This window comes from Gorilla gorilla, chromosome 10 (assembly GCF_029281585.2).
Source record: "Gorilla gorilla gorilla isolate KB3781 chromosome 10, NHGRI_mGorGor1-v2.1_pri, whole genome shotgun sequence".
NCBI lineage: Eukaryota > Metazoa > Chordata > Mammalia > Primates > Hominidae > Gorilla > Gorilla gorilla.
This window is the reverse complement of record NC_073234.2, coordinates 85837801-85856334: the sequence shown is the minus strand read 5'-3', so window position 1 is coordinate 85856334 and position 18534 is coordinate 85837801. Positions and strand designations below refer to the sequence as shown.

General features: G+C 43.3%; 1 protein-coding gene and 1 long non-coding RNA gene across 3 annotated transcripts in view; one reads left to right on the top strand and one right to left on the bottom strand.

Annotated features, from left to right (window-relative positions):
* The window catches only part of LOC129525680 (uncharacterized), a 50331-nt gene that overhangs the window by 369 nt on the left and 31428 nt on the right, over window positions 1-18534 (bottom strand). Inside the window, exon 5 of the long non-coding RNA XR_010129365.1 lies at window positions 12205-12303. This is a non-coding gene — a long non-coding RNA (uncharacterized lncRNA). The remainder of the gene's footprint in view (window positions 1-12204; window positions 12304-18534) is intronic.
* The window catches only part of PTPRB (protein tyrosine phosphatase receptor type B), a 121015-nt gene that overhangs the window by 72161 nt on the left and 30320 nt on the right, over window positions 1-18534 (top strand). For both annotated transcript variants that reach the window (XM_004053562.5, XM_004053563.5), the window contains 7 exons: window positions 2605-2874; window positions 6223-6486; window positions 9353-9616; window positions 10659-10940; window positions 14122-14400; window positions 14962-15111; window positions 17279-17522. In XM_004053562.5, coding sequence (XP_004053610.3) covers window positions 2605-2874; window positions 6223-6486; window positions 9353-9616; window positions 10659-10940; window positions 14122-14400; window positions 14962-15111; window positions 17279-17522 — 1753 coding nt within the window. The remainder of the gene's footprint in view (window positions 1-2604; window positions 2875-6222; window positions 6487-9352; window positions 9617-10658; window positions 10941-14121; window positions 14401-14961; window positions 15112-17278; window positions 17523-18534) is intronic.

Here is an 18534-nt window from a genome sequence, read left to right as displayed (position 1 = left end):
GGGCAACATAGCTAAACCCCATTTCTACTAAAAATACAAAAAATTAGCCAGGCATGGTGGTGCACACCTGTAGTCCCAGCTGCTTGGGAGGCTGAGGTGGAAGAATCACCTGAGCCCGGGAGGTCAAGGCTGCAGTGAGTCGTGATCGTGCCACTGCACTCCAGCCTGGGCAACCGAAGTGAGACCCTGTCCCAATAAATAAGTAAATAAGTAAATAAATAAATTTTAATAAGGAGACTTCCATAATTATGCATTTTTCGAAAGTTCTACCTTTTAAGAAAGAGTACACATCTGTGCCATCTATTTACCTGGTAGAGCTAAAAAAAACAAGTATCAAATGTATGAATAATATATCTGTTTATATCAATATCACTATTCATGTATTATTTTTGAAAGATCTCTAGCCATACTATAGTTCTCTTACAGATGAGGAAAGTACAGTTCAGAAAGCTTGTAAAACAGTATCAAGGATACATGTATAACAAGACCTAAAGCTATAATTCAAGTCTAGGTCTGTCTGGCCCCAAACCTCGTGCCCTCTCCACTGTGACACAATACTTATTAGATGTCTCCCATTCTCATGACCACTTATTTAGTTGTGGGGTCTGGGGCTTCTATACCATGTCCTACTATGCCTCTATTTCATATCTATATTTATATCTATATCTGCATATCTTTAACCCTATGACAAATCCTGTGTTAGAAGTGGGCATTCGGGCCAGGCGCGGTAGCTCACGCCTGTAATCCCAGCACTTTGGGAGGCCAAGGTGGGTGGATCACAAGGTCAGGAGATCGACCCTGGCTAACATGGTGAAAGCCCTTCTCTACTAAAAATACAAAAAATTAGCTGGGTGTGGTGGCAGATGCCTGTAGTCCCAGCTACTCAGGGGGCTGAGGCAAGAGAATGGCATGAACCCGGGAGGCGGAGCTTGCAGTGAGCTGAGATCATGCCACTGCACTCCAGCTTGGTGACAGAGTGAGACTCTGTCTCCAAAAAAACAAAGTGGGCATTCAGTAGCAAGGCAGAGCCCCTGACCTCAAGAACCTTATAATCTAGTAGAGGAGATAGAAAAGTAAAAAGGCAATTACAGTAAAACATGGTACGTGCTAAGAAAAAAGTGGTTATGAGATGTTAGAGGAGCAAACAAGAAAAGTCAGGGAAGGCTTTCAGGAGGAAGTAATATTTAAAGAAAGACTAAGAAGTCATCCAGGTGAAGTGTAAGTTGACTTGGTTCCAACAGAGAAAACAAAGCCCTGGAGGTGAGAGAAAGGATGGCACATTTGGGGACCTACACCTTATTTAGTATACTAGAATAAAGGCCGGGCATGGTGGCTCATGCCTGTAATCCCAGCATTTTGGGAAGCTGAGGTGAGTGGATAGCCTGAGTCCAGGAGTTCGAGACCAGCCTGGGCAACGTGGCAAAACCCCATCTCTACTAAAAGTATAAAAAACAAAAGTATACTAGAATAAAAAATGTGAGCCATGTGGCCAGGTAAGTAGAGAGACCAAATCACAAAGAGCTTTGTTTGCCTGTGAAGGTGTTTTGGAATTATGGAGAGCCGCTATAGGGCCATTAGCATGGGAGTGCTATGAAAATATGCTAGATAGAGTCTGCAGATTGAAAGAGTAGGAGGTAAGGACACAAGTGACTGGTCAATAGGCAGTTGCAATAATGTATGGTCTCATTTATACTTGCTAAAGGGTATGATGTGGTCCTGAGGTAGTAGCAGTACACAAAGAGGGAGTGGCTAGATTCAAGAGATAGAAGATTTAGGATACAGAAATAAAACTCGTAGTTGATTATATATACAAGGGTGAGAGTGATAACTGAAGTTTCCGACTTGAACCAAGAGATAGAAACAAAAAAACAATGAGAACGTTGGGGGAGGGAGATGAGGAGTCCAATTTGGACGTCTTGAGTGTTGGATGTCTGTGGTACATTCAGGGAGAGATGTAATTTGCAAAAGCAGGAGAAACATCTGAACTGAAAGTTTAAATTTGGGAGTTGTCACCTTATGGATGACACTTCAAACCATGGAAATAGATGAAATCTAGGAAGATTATGTAGAATGAGAAAAGAAATGAACCTAGTACAGAAAATATTATTATAATAACAATAATACTATTTTGCCTTTCACCTCAGGAGCTATAGAACAAACACTAGTATCCACTACTGCTGAAGTCAAGTCTTAAAGTTTTGACCTTAGTTAATGTTAGTAATAAAAGTCTAAACAAGAGACATAATTCAGCTATCAAACCCACATTCACTGAATATGAACTTGCTCAGCTTTCTTCACTTTCTAGATTCATAGGTATGCACCACTCTGCATATTTATCAGGGCCATTTTCACCAACTTTTCTATCTGAGATCCTATTTAAATTCAGAGAAAAAATGGAGAATCAAAGTAGTTGTACAGACAGGTTAAGCCAACAAATCCTTTCTCCTCTTTTCTCCATAAGGGCACACAGAAAGTGTCAATGACACACAAATAAAGCAAATGCATCATCTTCTACCTGCAGTTGATTCAGGAGTTTTTCTCAATTGATGACGTTACCCTAAGTGATAAAATCTGTATTTTGTTGCTCTACTTGTCTCTCTGCAGTTCCAGCATCTGTCCAAGGAGTAATTGCAGACAATGCATACAGCAGTCATTCCTTAACAGTAAGTTGGCAAAAAGCTGCTGGTGTGGCAGAAAGATATGATATCCTGCTTCTAACTGAAAATGGAATCCTTCTGCGCAACACATCAGAGCCAGCCACCACTAAGCAACACAAATTTGAAGATCTAACACCAGGCAAGAAATACAAGATACAGATCCTAACTGTCAGTGGAGGCCTCTTTAGCAAGGAAGCCCAGACAGAAGGCCGAACAGGTAATTAGCACAGCATGATGTTTTGTAGCACATATTGCCAATGTCTGCTATTGTGTAAGAACCACAGGGTGAGAGGGATGAAGCAACAATGGGAGATGATAGCTATCTCTTGATACGCTGGGAACATTCACCCTGATTTGCCACTTCCATGTCAGTTGCCCTATCCACGCAGGACTCAGCCCACCACACTCTGTTTCTGATTTTTCATTGATATTGGTGCTATTAGCTTCCTATTGCTGCTATAATAAACTATCACAATCTTAGTGGCTTAAAACCACCCAAATTTATTATTTTCTAGTCCTGAAGATTAGAATCTGAAAATGGTTTTTTGGGACAGAAATCAAGACATCAGGGCTGTGTTTCTTGTAGAGACTTTAGAGGGAGAATCCACTCCTTGCCTTTTTCAGCTTCTGAGGCCACCCACATTCCTTGGCTTGTGTCCCCCTCCCAACAGTGACATTGCTCCAATCTCTGCATGGGACCTTACATCTCTTTCTCTGCTCTCCTGCCTCCCTCTTCCATCTTTTAAGGACTCTTGTGATTACCTTGGTCACCAACCGGACAATCCAGGATAATTCCTTCGTCTCAAGATCCTTAACTTAATCACATCTACAAAGCCCTTTTTGCCACAGAAGGTAACATACTCACAGGTTCTGGGGGTTAGGACATGGACATCTTTGGGGCCATTATTCAGACAACCACATTGGCCTAATTGATTGATAACTTATTTATTAAGTACATAGGTCTGAAGATGGGGATGGTTATGTTGACAGGGACACAAAGATGAATCAGGCATGCTTCTCGTCCTTAAAGAGCTGACTGACGAGACAGACACATGGACAAATAATGGCAATGCATTGTGATAAAGAGTACATATAAGAGAGGGATGTCTGGCATTCAGGGAAGCATGGAGGTCAGGTAGAATTGAGACATCTTCATACAAGTGACATTTCAGTACTGCCTTGAAGGATTAAGAAATTCTCCTTATGGAGAGAAGGTAGAATACTTTGTACAGACAGTCTGTCCTGTGCAAAGGCCAAGAGGTGTGAACAGGAGAAAGCAGAAGTTGTGGGTGGCTGAAATGTGTGTTGCATGATGGAAAGGTGAGGCTGAAAGCCAGATTGGAGCCAAATTAGAGGGTGCCTGGTAGCCTTCCTCAGGAGTTTATCTTTTTATCTTAAAGCAATACAAAACTTTTAGCCAGAGAGTAATTGTTTTGTAATAAAAGATGTATCTTTAAAAAGATAAATCAGATAGCAATGGGGGAATGGATTGAATGGAAACGAACCAGAAGTGAGGAGATCCACCTATTAATTCATTTATTATTGAGTACCTACTATAGGCTAGGCACTGTTCTAACTGCTGGATATACAGAAGTGAATAAAAAAACTCCCATGGTCATTATGTTTATAGTCTAGTGGGGAAGAAAGTCAATAAATAAAATAAATAAGTAAAAGACGTAGGAGGTTGGGTGGTAATAAAGACCAAGAAGGAAATTAACTTAGGAAGGTGGGATAGCAAGAGTTGGGGCTTACAATTTTATCTATCTATCTATTTATTGTTATTATTATTATTATTATTATTATTATTATTATTATTATTATTTTTGGAGACAGAACCTCGCTCTGGCACCCAGGATGGAGTGCAGTGGCACAATCTCAATTCACTGCAACCTCTGCCTCCTGGGCTCAAACGATCCTCCCATCTCAACCTCCCAAGTAGTTGGGACTTCAGGCATGTGCCACCACACCCAGCTAATTTTTGTATTTTCTTGTAGAGACAGGGTTTCTCCACATTGCCTAGGGTGGTCTCGCACTCCTGGGCTCAAGAAATCCACCTGCCTCAACCTCCCAAAGTGTTGGGATTACAGGCACGAGCCACCATGCCTGGTCAAGGGGCTTACAATTTTTTTTTTTTTTTTTTTGAGATGGAGTCTCCCTCTGTTGCCCAAGTTGGAGTGCAGTGGTGTGATCTTAGCTCACCACAACCTCCACCTCCTGGGTTCAAGCAATTCTCCTGCCTCAGCCTCCCAAGTACCTTCCGAGTGCATACCAAGTGGGACTACAGGTATGCGCCACTACACCCAGCTAATTTTTATATTTTTAGTAGAGACAGGGTTTCACCATGTTGGCCAGGCTGGTCTTGAACTCCTGACCTCAGGTGATCCACCCTCCTCAGCCTCCCAAAATGCTGGGATTACAGGCATGAGCCACTGCACCTGGCCAGGACTTACAATTTTAGATAGTACAGTCCCCAAAGACTTCATTGAGGCAGTGACATTTGAGTAAAAATCTGAAAGAAATGAGAAAGTCATGCAAATATTTGGGTATTTATAAGCAGAGCCAATGCCAACACAAAGACCTTGAGTGGGTGTGTATCTGACCTGTTGGAGGAACAGTAAAGAGGCCCATATGGCTGGAACAGAGTGAGTGAGAATAAGTGGTGGGGATGCAGATGGACAGGTAATGGGGGTCATGACATTACTGCAGTCATAGGATGATAAGGACCAATAGCTGAATGAATGCAGGGGCCCTGGTGAAGAATAGTGGGTACAGTCAAGAAATATTTTTGCATTAGCTTAAGTGGCACTTGGGGGATGAGTGGATTATAGAGGAAGGGACAGAAGATTCCAGAGTTTTCACCTGGGATGTCTGGTAGAGGATGATGCCATTAATTGAGATAGAAGAAGGAGGAGAGAGGGTCAGGCAAAAATCCAGAGTTCAGCTGTGTATTGAGTTTGAGATGCCTGAGTGACTTGCAGAGAGAAGGGACCATAGGTATTTGGAAATATGGATTTGAGCTCAGAAGAGAAGTGAGCTGGACATAAAAAGATCTGGACCAGAATGCTAGTTAAATCCATAAATTGAATGAGACTGATTGCTCAGCTGGGGCTATAGAATATGAAGGAAACAAAGGATGGATCCATGGGAAATAACACCTTGTAACGGCCTGACAAAAGGAGAGGAGAAAGCAAAGAGAGCCTGAGAAAGAGCATTTGGGGTGGAGGAAAGAGAACTCAGGCGAAATCAAGGCAGCTGTCCTGTTCTGTTTCTACTGGCATCTTAAGACTTCTGAGGAATCAGGCAGCATCTGTGCCAGCAGTTTGCAAGGAGGCGGTTGCTAGCAGCACTTGACCTTGCCAAGAGGTAGCACGGAAGTCCAAAAGGGTTTGCAAAATTCTAACATGAAGATTTTTGTGAAGTGCTTTTGGCTTTTCCTATTGTTACTGTTTCCCGTATCACTGAATCCAACTTCCTCTTTCTGTTTGCTTTTCCCATTCTTTCCCACCTGCTCTCTTTTCCTCACTGCATTTCCCTCCCTCATTCTCTTGATCCTCGACTTTTCCAGTCCCAGCAGCTGTCACCGACCTGAGGATCACAGAAAACTCCACCAGGCACCTGTCCTTCCGCTGGACCGCCTCAGAGGGGGAGCTCAGCTGGTACAACATCTTTTTGTACAACCCAGATGGGAATCTCCAGGAGAGAGCTCAAGTTGACCCACAAGTCCAGAGCTTCTCTTTCCAGAACTTGCTACAAGGCAGAATGTACAAGATGGTGATTGTAACTCACAGTGGGGAGCTGTCTAATGAGTCTTTCATATTTGGTAGAACAGGTAAGACCAAGACCCAAGCAGTAATGAATCGTGGGGGAATTGTCCCGGTATTCACTGGCTTTTCCTTGGTTGGTCCTTAGTTTCCTATTCTAGTCAGGATGTAGCTTTCTATGGCATTTGTGACTTTCAGGCTGTTTGACCCTAAATCGCACCTTTGATTATATATAACTAATTTGTGGCCAGTTTTTGCACTGGCTTCTGCTTTTTTGCCTCCACTTATTTACTTCCTAGGGCTTGGTAAAAAATGAATGCGGTTCCTCCTCTTGCCATCAAACTGTACAAGAGGGCTGTAACCCATCATAGTTTAATTCGAGCTACACCCTTCAGCTTTCTAACAAGAAATAGATGGAGAGGAGAGCAGGAGCAGAGAAGGGCAACCACAAATATAACAAACAGGCAGTGACTGCTGTGAATTAGAAAAACAGCGCTAGATGAAGTGAAAACACAGAGTTCCAGGAAAGTGAGAGACATCTCTCTGGGCTGCAAACAAAAAACAGAATCTACCCTTTTCCCATAATTTGAGTCCTTTATCTCCTATTCAAAAAAAATTTTTTTGGGGGGGACGAGTTCTCACTCTGTTGCCCAGGCTGGAGTGCAGTGATGCCATCATGGCTCCCTGCAGCCTCAACCACCTGGGCTCAAGTGATCCTCTTGCTTCAGCCTCCCGAGTAGCTGGCACTACAGGCACACGACACCATGCATGGCAAACTTTTAATTTTTTAATTTTTATTTTTGGTAGAGATGGGGGCCTCCCTGTATTGCCCAGGCTGGTCTTGAACTCCTGGGCTAAAGCAATCCTCTTGCCTCGACCTCCCAAAGTGCTGGAATTAGAGGCGTGAGCCACCACGGTCAGCCCACCTATTCCATTCTTTTTTCTCATTTGACAATAGTTTTAGGTGCTCTTCTGTGCCAGGCACATGGCCCACTGCTGTAATGTGACGGTGAACAAGACAGTCAAGGGCCCTGCCCTCAGAGAACTCTGCAATAGCGGGGAGGGAAGAGGACAAGGACAGATCATCAAAGGGAGATGATCTGGGAATGCCTTAAATTCTATGAAAAAAATGATGTGTCATGATAGTGACTTGGCAGGACAAGCAACTGCTTTAGATAGGAGAAGGCATTTCAGCAGAGACCTAAAGGTGAGGGGAGCCACGTGGGAACATATTCCAAGGGCACCCAACAGAAGTTCTGTTTGTCTTTTGAAAGGAGTGAAAAAGAGCAGCGATAAGCTTCAACCACAAATAGAATTGCCTAGATGTCATCATTTCTGAGGCAACCCACCCTTTGCACATCTTTCCTTACCTGCTCATTAATGCTTAAAGGTCCCCCAATGTGGCAACAGTCTTCATTCTCCAAAAAATAGCAAAGCTATTGGGATAGGTGGCAGCATGACTAATCTATATAATGATAGGAGTGACTGTTAACACTTCTCTCCCTAAATGAAGTTGTACCAATACAGATTTTATAAAAAACAGCACAAGAGAACTGAGAACCTAAAGGAGGGTACAGAGGATGTAAAGAGACCCAGAGAGGGTTGTTATGGGATGGTGGCTGCAATGAGATAGGCCACACTGGGAGGAGCTGGAACCTCGTATATACATTTTCTGGGCCTTTTTCATAAGCTAAATGACAACGATTTATTCATCATTTATGAAGATTTCATTTTACATGCTTATCAGGGTCCATGTGGCAAGCATCTAGAAGTCACCACCTGGTTTGTTTTGTTTTAATTTACACCATATCTCTAGTCCATATGCCCTTAAAGTTAAATGGCCTGCAGCCGCCCCGTCCGGGAGGGAGGTGGGGGGGCCAGCCCCCCGCCCGGCCAGCCGCCCCGTCCGGAAGGGAGGTGGGGGGGTCAGCCCCCCGCCCGGCCAGCCGCCCCGTCCGGGAGGGAGGTGGGGGGGTTAGCCCACCGCCCAGCCTGCCGTCCTGTCCGGGAGGGAGGTGGGGGTTCGGCCCCCCGCCTGGCCGGCCACCCGGTCCGAGAGGTGAGGGGCGCCTCTGCCCGGCCGCCCCTACTGGGAAGTGAGGAGCCCCTCTGCCCGGCCAGCCGCCCCGTCCAGGAGGGAGGTGGGGGGGGGTCAGCCCCCTGCCCGGCCAGCCGCCCCGTCCGGGAGGTGAGGGGCACCTCTGCCCGGCCGCCCCTACTGGGAAGTGAGGAGCCCCTCTGCCCGGCCACCACCCCGTCTTGGAGGTGTACCCAACAGCTCATTGAGAACGGGCCATGATGACAATGGCGGTTTTGTGGAATGGAAAGGGGGGAAAGGTGGGGAAAAGATTGAGAAATCGGATGGTTGCCGTGTCTGTGTAGAAAGAGGTAGACATGGGAGACTTTTCATTTTGTTCTGTACTAAGAAAAAATTCTTCTGCCTTGGGATCCTGTTGATCTGTGACCCTACCCCCAACCCTGTGCTCTCTGAAACATGTGCTGTATCCACGGAGGGTTGAATGGATTAAGGGCAGTGCAAGATGTGCTTTGTTAAACAGATGCTTGAAGGCAGCATGCTCGTTAAGAGCCATCACCACTCCCTAATCTCAAGTACCCAGGGACACAAACACTGCGGAAGGCCGCAGGGTCCTCTGCCTAGGAAAACCAGAGAACTTTGTTCACTTGCTTATCTGCTGATCTTCCCTCCACTATTGTCCTGTAACCCTGCCAAATCCCCCTCTGCGAGAAACACCCAAGAATGATCAATAAAAAATAAAAAATAAAAAAAAAGTTAAATGGCCTGAAATGTAGGCAAGATCTGACTACAATATGTACGACTCACCCACATGCCCAACATAGCATATACTCTCACCTGTGGGCCAAAATGCCTGTGTTTCTGTTTTGTTCTCAGTAACAATTTTTCTTCTGTTTAAGTCCCAGCCTCTGTGAGTCATCTCAGGGGGTCCAATCGGAACACGACAGACAGCCTTTGGTTCAACTGGAGTCCAGCCTCTGGGGACTTTGACTTTTATGAGCTGATTCTCTACAATCCCAATGGCACAAAGAAGGAAAACTGGAAAGACAAGGACCTGACGGAGTGGCGGTTTCAAGGCCTTGTTCCTGGAAGGAAGTACATGCTGTGGGTGGTAACTCACAGTGGAGATCTCAGCAATAAAGTCACAGCGGAGAGCAGAACAGGTGAGAAGCCCAGGTGCCAATGGCCAAGGGATGGTGGGAAGTAGCTTCCAGAGACACATTTTGATTCTGATTTTAATGACAAGAGATAAAGCCAATAATGATATACCCTGTGCTAGCCCCTGAATTTGGGAAGGGACTGTGGTACAACAGATAAAGGACAAGGCTTTGGTCCAAAAGAAATATGTCCTTAGCTTAGCTCTATGAATCTGGGCAAGTCATTGAGCATCTCTAGGCCTCAGTTTTCTTATCTAAAGTGGGAATAATCATATACATCATCACTGTGTGGCTATCACCATTGCTTCCTAACTGTTTTTATGTCATGGGCACACATAGATGTCTGTGTGCCACCCTGGAGTTAATCAACAAGGCTATCTGCAACTGGACATAATTGTCTGTGGACGTCAGCCCTGTACCCCAAAATCTGATGGAATTAATATCTTCACACACTTGTAACCCATTCAGGGCACACTCATGCTCCACAGCACCATGGTAAGGAAGATCTGGCTATGAATATTTAAGAAAAGGTATATGAGGCTGGGCGCCGTGGCTCATGCCTATAATCCCAGTACTTTGGGAGGCCGAGGTGGGCGGATCACTTGAGGTCTGGAGTTCGAGACCAGCCTGGTCAACAAGAGGAAACCCTGTCTCTACTAAAAATACAACAATTAGCCAGGCGTAGTGGTGGGCACCTGTAATCCCAGCTACTTGGGAGGCTGAGGTGCCTGTAATCCCAGCTACCTGGGAGGCAGAGGTTGCAGTGAGCCAAGATCACTCCACTGCACTTCAGCCTGGGCAGCAAGAGCAAAACTCTGTCTCAAAAAAAAAAAGTAAAAAAAAAAAAAAAAAAGGTACATAAAATGCTCGAAGACAGTGCCTTACACATTAATAAACACTATTAATGAAAGCTCCTGCTACTATATTATTATATTATCTCTTCCTACAAAGTACATTAAAAGTGTGTCTGATGTTGCTCAGCTATCTTATTTGTATGTGTTATGGCATAGATGTGATTATGTGATTTTTCACTTTCTCCTACATTCAGCTCCAAGTCCTCCCAGTCTTATGTCATTTGCTGACATTGCAAACACATCCTTGGCCATCACGTGGAAAGGGCCCCCAGACTGGACAGACTACAACGACTTTGAGCTGCAGTGGTTGCCCAGAGATGCACTTACTGTCTTCAACCCCTACAACAACAGAAAATCAGAAGGACGCATTGTGTATGGTCTTCGTCCAGGGAGATCCTATCAATTCAATGTCAAGACTGTCAGTGGTGATTCCTGGAAAACTTACAGCAAACCAATTTTTGGATCTGTGAGGACAAGTATGACATGTTTTGCTACTCTTATTTCTCACATGGAGTAGAGGAAGTATATGTTCAACATCTTACTCAAATAGGGCTTGGATTAAATCCATATTTTTACATGGGATTGGTCTGGATTTGAATTCAGGCAGAAGTCTCTGTAGATTTGTTCGTTCATTCAACATTAACAACAAGGGACAATAAATCTCTCTCTGCCCTCATGGGGCTTACAATTAGGTAGGACGTACTATTTGTAAATAGACGTTATATTTTGGGTGTGATGAGGGAAGTAAATGGTACTATAGAGACACTCATTAGGTAATCTGACCCAATACAAGAGAACTTCTTGGAAAAGGAAACATCCAAATAGAAACCTAAAGAAAGAAATTTACCAGGTAGAGGTAGGGGAAGAAGTGGAGAATATTCCAGGTAGAGAGAATAAAATATTCCAAGATGAGAGAGGAGGGAGAGTACAAGATCTACCAATAGGGGAACAGAAAGAAGTTTATTTGGCCATAGCATAAAAGGTGAGGATTAAGGGAATCAGATAATAAAATATTTTGTATTCCATGGTAACTACTTTGAACTTTATTTTGAACCAACTGGAGCCACTCAATTTCAGCAGAGATATCATAATCATTATTTACACTTTAGAAAGTTATTCTGGGTACAGTGTAGAGAATAGATTGAAAGAGGCAAAACTAGAAGCAGAGGGATCATAGTTAGCACATACTGCTGTATGTCCCTGAGATAAAAATACTTCGACGACGAAGCATATACCAGTCTCTTCCCAAAGGCATTTTGGGATAGATACTATCACCCTCAAAGAAAGACAAGTTTTCAGTGTAGGGACTTTAATCCAAATATTTGTGTTTCAATAATACCCAGTATAAGTAGCTTCTGGGATCAGATCAGATAGTTATTGGTTGTTGATAAAATACATAGTTGAAAGTTAGAAATTTAAGCAAGTAGTTGTTTTATTTTTTTAATAAGCATTAATACTATAACAAGCATAACTTTTATGCCACATTATATCCAACGAGCAGTTATTTGTGTGTCAAGAGAAATATGTGAAAAAGAACTAAGAGTTTTAGTTTATGGCGAGCTCAGGATGAGTTTTCCGTGGCTGACTGTGGGCTGTGTTCATGAAATCTGCTAAGCAGAACACCCTGCACTGGTTACCAAACCCAGGGCAGGACTCTAAACACTTCTGACCATTGCATCTGGTATTAGAGTAGCCAGGGAAACACAATGCAAACAGTGGATGGAACAAAGCTTTACTTACATAGAGAGGAGACAGAGTAAGATCAGCCTCAACAGTATGCATCAGTCTCCCACAGCCAGCTGCAGTAGTTGCCCAGAGATGCACTTGCTATCTTCAACCCTGACAACAGAAAACAGAAGGGCACATTGTCTGCGGTCTCTTCCAGCAGCCAATGGAGGGCAGTTGGCTAAGTGCACCCCTCTCGGGCCACAGTAGAAGGACCCTGTCCTGTCTCCTCAGAGGACAACTATAGCATTGGTGTTCGCCATCTGCCATGTGACACACATGCTTAAGCAGAACAAAAGAGCATACATTGAGCTTGCAACAGGGAATGATACTCCCACACAAGGCAATGAGCCCAGCACAGGCTGTGTAGGCTCTCGATCTCTTGGTAAGAAAGTATCTTAAGCTCAAGGGCCATTTCTTACACAGCCAAATGGGGGTTGATAGACTATGCACATGGGACTGCCTTTCCCAACAGCCTTGCAGGTGCTCAGTTTAAGAGCTCATACAACTCTGTTGGAGGCTGGGCTTATAAGTCACAACTGGACTGTTGTATTCAGTCCCAGGTGCTAGAATTTAAGAGAGGCATTTACCAAAAGGGGGAGTGCCCAAGAGGACAAAAACTGCCATGAAGAGGGACTCAGTGCTGTTTCATGAGGAATGATTATGGTGGAATTTGTTTTTGTTTTGTTTTCTTTTGTTTTCTTCAAGGCTTGTATTTATTAGGATCGGGTGAGGCTATGGGTAACAGAAAATCCAAAATAGCAGAAGTTTAAATAGAATAGAAGTTTATAATTTTCATGTAAAATCATTCCAGTACTCAATTTCTCACAAATACGCTTCACCCATAATGAATGATTTGCAGTTCTCAATTTTCTACCATCCCACTCCGGCACCTCCTCCTTTGGTACCTGGGTTTCTGGTTTTCTCTACGTAGAATGCCTCTTTCGTGATACCTTGGCAGAGTGTCACCTCTGCCTTACAGCTTTTACTAACTCCTGCTGATCACTAATAGCCAGCAGCTAAAAGTTGTGTGTCACACCACATAGCACCTTCTCTCACCATTTCTTCTGGTATGTTTTCCTTTCTACCTTGTGTTATGGCTATTTTGGACTCATTTCCATTCCTAGAGGTTAGAGCTAACGTCTTATTTACCTCTGTACTGTTCATAATCCCCAGAAGAGCACCTGGCACATAGTAGGTACTTGTTTCTCTCAACACGTGAAAGAAGTGTTCACTCCACTCTCTTTTTGTTTGCATGGCTTCAGAGGAGGACATAATTCTTAATTTTGCTTCTCTATATGTAAGTTGTTTTCCCCCTCTGGCTTCTTTCAGGAATTTATCTTTGATTTTCTGTAGTGTGAAAACGATATGCCTAGCCATAGTTTTTTTGGCATATATCCTCCTTGGTGTTTTCTGAGCTTCCTGGATCTGTGGTTGGTGTCTAACATTTATTTGTGGGAAATTCTTAGTCATTCTTGTTTCAGATATTTCTTCTGTTCCTTACTTTCTTCTTCTGGTATTCCCATTTTGTGTAGGATACACCTTTTGTGGTTGTTCCATGGTCCTTCGATCTTCTGTTCTGCTTTTCAGTCTTCGTTTTCTTTGCTTTTTCCATTTGGGAGGTCTCTATTGATATATCCTCAGGCTCAGAGACTGTCCTCAGCCATGTCTAACTACTAATAAGCCCATCGAGGCATTCTTTAACTGTTACTCAGACTTGTCCACACTTGTCCTCCAGCTTTTCCTACCCCAGCCTTGGTTCCCTGGGAGATTTATGCTCATGTGTCTCTGCTAGGGTGAGCCACGACACTCTGTATTTGCCTGTCTGTCCCTCCTATACCTAGATCTCAGAGCTAGTTGGACCCAAAGGAGCTGAAAAAAAAAAAATTCTCCCTGAGTTCTGAAAAGTGTTGCCTCCTCTGTTTCTTTTAGAGCCTGACAAGATACAAAACCTGCATTGCCGGCCTCAGAACTCCACGGCCATTGCCTGTTCTTGGATCCCTCCTGATTCTGACTTTGATGGTTATAGTATTGAATGCCGGAAAATGGACACCCAAGAAGTTGAGTTTTCCAGAAAGCTGGAGAAAGAAAAATCTCTGCTCAACATCATGATGCTAGTGCCCCATAAGAGGTACCTGGTGTCCATCAAAGTGCAGTCGGCCGGCATGACCAGCGAGGTGGTTGAAGACAGCACTATCACAATGATAGACCGTAAGTGTCCCTGGAGGTGCGCACAGAGCCTCCTGTCACTGGAGTGAAGGGGCTGTACACCTTTCTCTATCATATCCATCACTGCTATTCACTTGCATACACTTCACTTTTGCATAAGCCTGTCTGATTGCCACCTGGAGAGGAGGACCTAAAAGTCTCCAAGAAATGGAAACATTTCTCTGGGTAAAGTACCCTGACAGCAAACAAGTTAGATGGTCTTAAAGTACCTGAATGAGTTAGTATTTAAGTATATCACTTTGCCTCATATAGTTAGAGCTATAATGGCGCTCTTAAGCAATTTGAAGCTACAACTTCAGGAAATTCTGCTGAAGAGCTACCTCTTTCATTATGTTTAACGTGCCACTGACAAATCACTTCCTCTGCCTGTTTTCCTTCAGGAGAGGGGGAGAGTTTCTTGATTACAGCATTAAACACAGGCACACGCTCACACACACACAGTCTGATGCAGGAGAGCAGAATCCTTCATTTCACTAACTGTTGTTTATGCTGTGAAAGCAGAGTTGTGACCCCTCTTGGTTCCTTCCCCACCTCTTTTTCCAGGCCCCCCTCCTCCACCCCCACACATTCGTGTGAATGAAAAGGATGTGCTAATTAGCAAGTCTTCCATCAACTTTACTGTCAACTGCAGCTGGTTCAGCGACACCAATGGAGCTGTGAAATACTTCACAGTGGTGGTGAGAGAGGCTGATGGTAAGTTATCATGAGTTAACTCCACTCTGAGACACAGAATTGCTTCCTCAGAGGTCATGTGGGAGATCTTTCTGTGACAAAGTTTAAGAAACTTAAGTAGAAAATGTAATTTTTGTATCATTCACCCCTCTCTCTGCTGGATACAGGGAGATGTAAGAAAAAGCTGCTGAAGGGCTCTTTGGGCAATAAAGCCTGTTATCCTCTGGGTTTAATTATTAAATAGAAGAGTAATGATAATAGCAACCACAACGATAATAACAATAACCATCATTTATTGAGCCCTTACTACGTGCTGTGCACTACTGGAAGTGCATTGCATGTAATGCCTTATTCAGTCCTCTTCATTACTGGGTCAGTCTTGTTCACTACTCTTTTGTTCTACCATTAAACATTAATATGCCTCAACTGTCTTCACCCCTCCCTGTCTCAAATGCCTCAACTGATCATGCTTGCAAACCACGCATCAAGTCACAAAAATAACCAAAAGCTTAAAAGAAGGAAAAGATGTTCATGAAAAACATTCTTCCCTTCTCCACTGAATTTTGAATAGTTTTATTCTCTAGTTTCCTAAATTATTCAATATCTACCTAATTCCTACAGATAAGAACAAAGTCTAGGGAATAGTTATCACAACATCACATACGACCACTCAGTATGAGCTTTCAAGCTTATTATATCAGCATTTGTCAAACCACCTGTAAGAGTGTTGTATTTGGGGCACACCTGTCCATATATGTATTCGCCATTGAGGTCTTGTGTGTTATTTCTCCAAAAGAGATGCTTGTGCCTGGAATGATATTAATATAGTTTACCTTTCTTATATATTTTTATACTGTTTAAGGTGCTGCATGAGTTTCTTAAGCATCCCTGATAATTTTGACCCATTTGTGGGTAAGGGGGAAACTTGAAACCTGACAAACTGTGAGGAGTTTCTAGGCCAATGGGTATTTTAGGCTCACAGTATCTAACAGTCTATGTGCTTTCACAGTTTATTTAATTGTACTAAATCTGGTTATGCACAATTAATTAAATAATTTCAAGGGTCAGTGGTGTGTCCCAGATTTCCTCACACCACATAATTGAAGATAAATTAGTGAACTGTGGAAAGACTTTAGACTTAATTAGACTGCAATGAAGACAGCGTTTTGCTACATGAATATGAGACAGTAACCAAAAAAGTCACACCCCAGAAAGTAGCCTTGTGTTCCCCAGCCAGATAGCCTTCCCATTATTGATGTCCATGGAGATGGGCTGTGATTTCCAGGTTAGCTAAGATAACAATCCATCTCATATAAATGCCATTTATAGTGTACACACTCATGCTAAAGACAACATTTCTTTTTAACTACTGCCAACAAAATATTTCTAAGACCCACTTAGGAGCAAATTTTATTAAACAAGAATCCAGGATGCTATGATAAACCCTCACTGCACCACTTCTTGAAGCTCATTGTAAATAGTATCTGATCTCTATAGTATTTATCTTTCTACTTACGCTTTTCTCCAGCCAACATCAAAACTGGTTTGCAGTGCCAAAACACACAGCAGGCTGGGTGGACAGGGGAAGAGTTCTGGGAAGTGCTCTGAGTAAGGGGCCAAATTTGGACGGGGATTAAACTGTACTCAAGATAACAGATCCACATGCAGAGCAATAATCAAACTGGGCATGACATGTGGAGCACGCCTTGTGGGATGACTGCTCTGGCCTAGGACATGATTTCCCTTATCTTTTTCCTATTTCCCAGGTCATAGGGGTTTCCTTATTAGCTCAACTACAATGGTTATTGGCAAGATAGTTTATCAAGTGGGTTCACTCACAATGGGAGTTGTCCAACACTCTGGAGTTGTGAGACATGCTATCATTTAATGCAATGAGCTACCCTCATTTTATTTCCTAGGAAAATGATGCTGTGTGTGTGTGTGTGTGTGTGTGTGTGTGTGTGTGTGTGTATTTTATATACACACTATTTATGTATTTTGGAAAAAGTGAATTAAAATTAACTTTATTAGGAGAATTTCACATCGTTCTTTGAGATTGCAGAATCTGTACTTTGGAAATGGCCAGAGATAGTGGATGAGGAGGCAGCCTTAGAAACCTAATTTAAAATCACTGAAATCACGTAAGTCACAAGAAAGGCAGTCCTTAACTGTGGGTTTTCTCCTCCAGGCAGTGATGAGCTGAAGCCAGAACAGCAGCACCCTCTCCCTTCCTACCTGGAGTACAGGCACAACGCCTCCATTCGGGTGTATCAGACTAATTATTTTGCCAGCAAATGTGCCGAAAATCCTAACAGCAACTCCAAGAGTTTTAACATTAAGCTTGGAGCAGAGATGGAGAGCCTAGGTGGAAAATGCGATCCCACTCAGCAAAAATTCTGTGATGGACCACTGAAGCCACACACTGCCTACAGGTTAGATGTATTACCACTGTTTTGCTAGAAGGGATATGCTACATTACTAGGCACTCAGCTATCTGAGCATCTGATGCATGCGAGCTTCCATAGATTAATAACCTACGTTACAAGAGTACTCTGCATTTTACTGGGTAATTTATAAACGTTGGATTCCTGCCTCCACTTGCAGGTAGTGTGTCAAAAGGGACTTCAGCACTATGCAAAAGCTCCAGTTCATTAAGGGAAGAACTGAAGGTTCTTAATAGATTGTTCTTTCTTCTACAACTTTCATTTTTTTTTTTTTTTTTTTTTTTTTGAGAGAGAGTCTTACTCTGTTGCCCAGACTGGAGTGCAGTGGTGCCATCTCGGCTCACTGCAACCTCTGCCTCCCTGGTTCAAGCAATTCTCTTGCCTCAGCCTCCCAAGTAGCTGGGATTACAAGTGCACGCCACCACACCTGGCTAATTTTTGTATTTTTAGTAGAGATGGGGTTTCACCATGTTGGCCAGGCTGGTCTCCAACTCCTGGCCTCAAGTGATCCACCTGCCTTGGCCTCCCAAAGTGCTGGGATTACAGGTGTGAGCCACCATGCCTGGCCCTTCTACAACTTTTTAAATATGAGTCCAATACTTTACTTTGCTCATTATTGTAAAAATTTCCAAATAAAATGACTGAGTTTAGGGAGATCCAAAAACAATATGAAGTTATATCTTCTACTTATAATGTGAACTGAAATTGTACTCACTTATTTACCTTCTAAGGCATCTAAAGATGGAAGCGCTCTTTGCTCCAGACAGAACTCTGGAAGGCAAAGGCCCCTGAATGAATGGGAACACCCTTTTTTCCCCATGGAGATGACTAGTGAAAAGGAGCAGCTGTCTGGCTTTGGCTCCAGGAAACATCACTGCAGTCACTACGCCCTTCTGCCCTAGGAATTGGCAGTGCTCTTGTTCTGCACTGTGTTTTCAGAAAGCAGGTACAAGCAGAAGTATATAGCATCCCAATCAGCATCCTCAAGAGAAAGGGAACC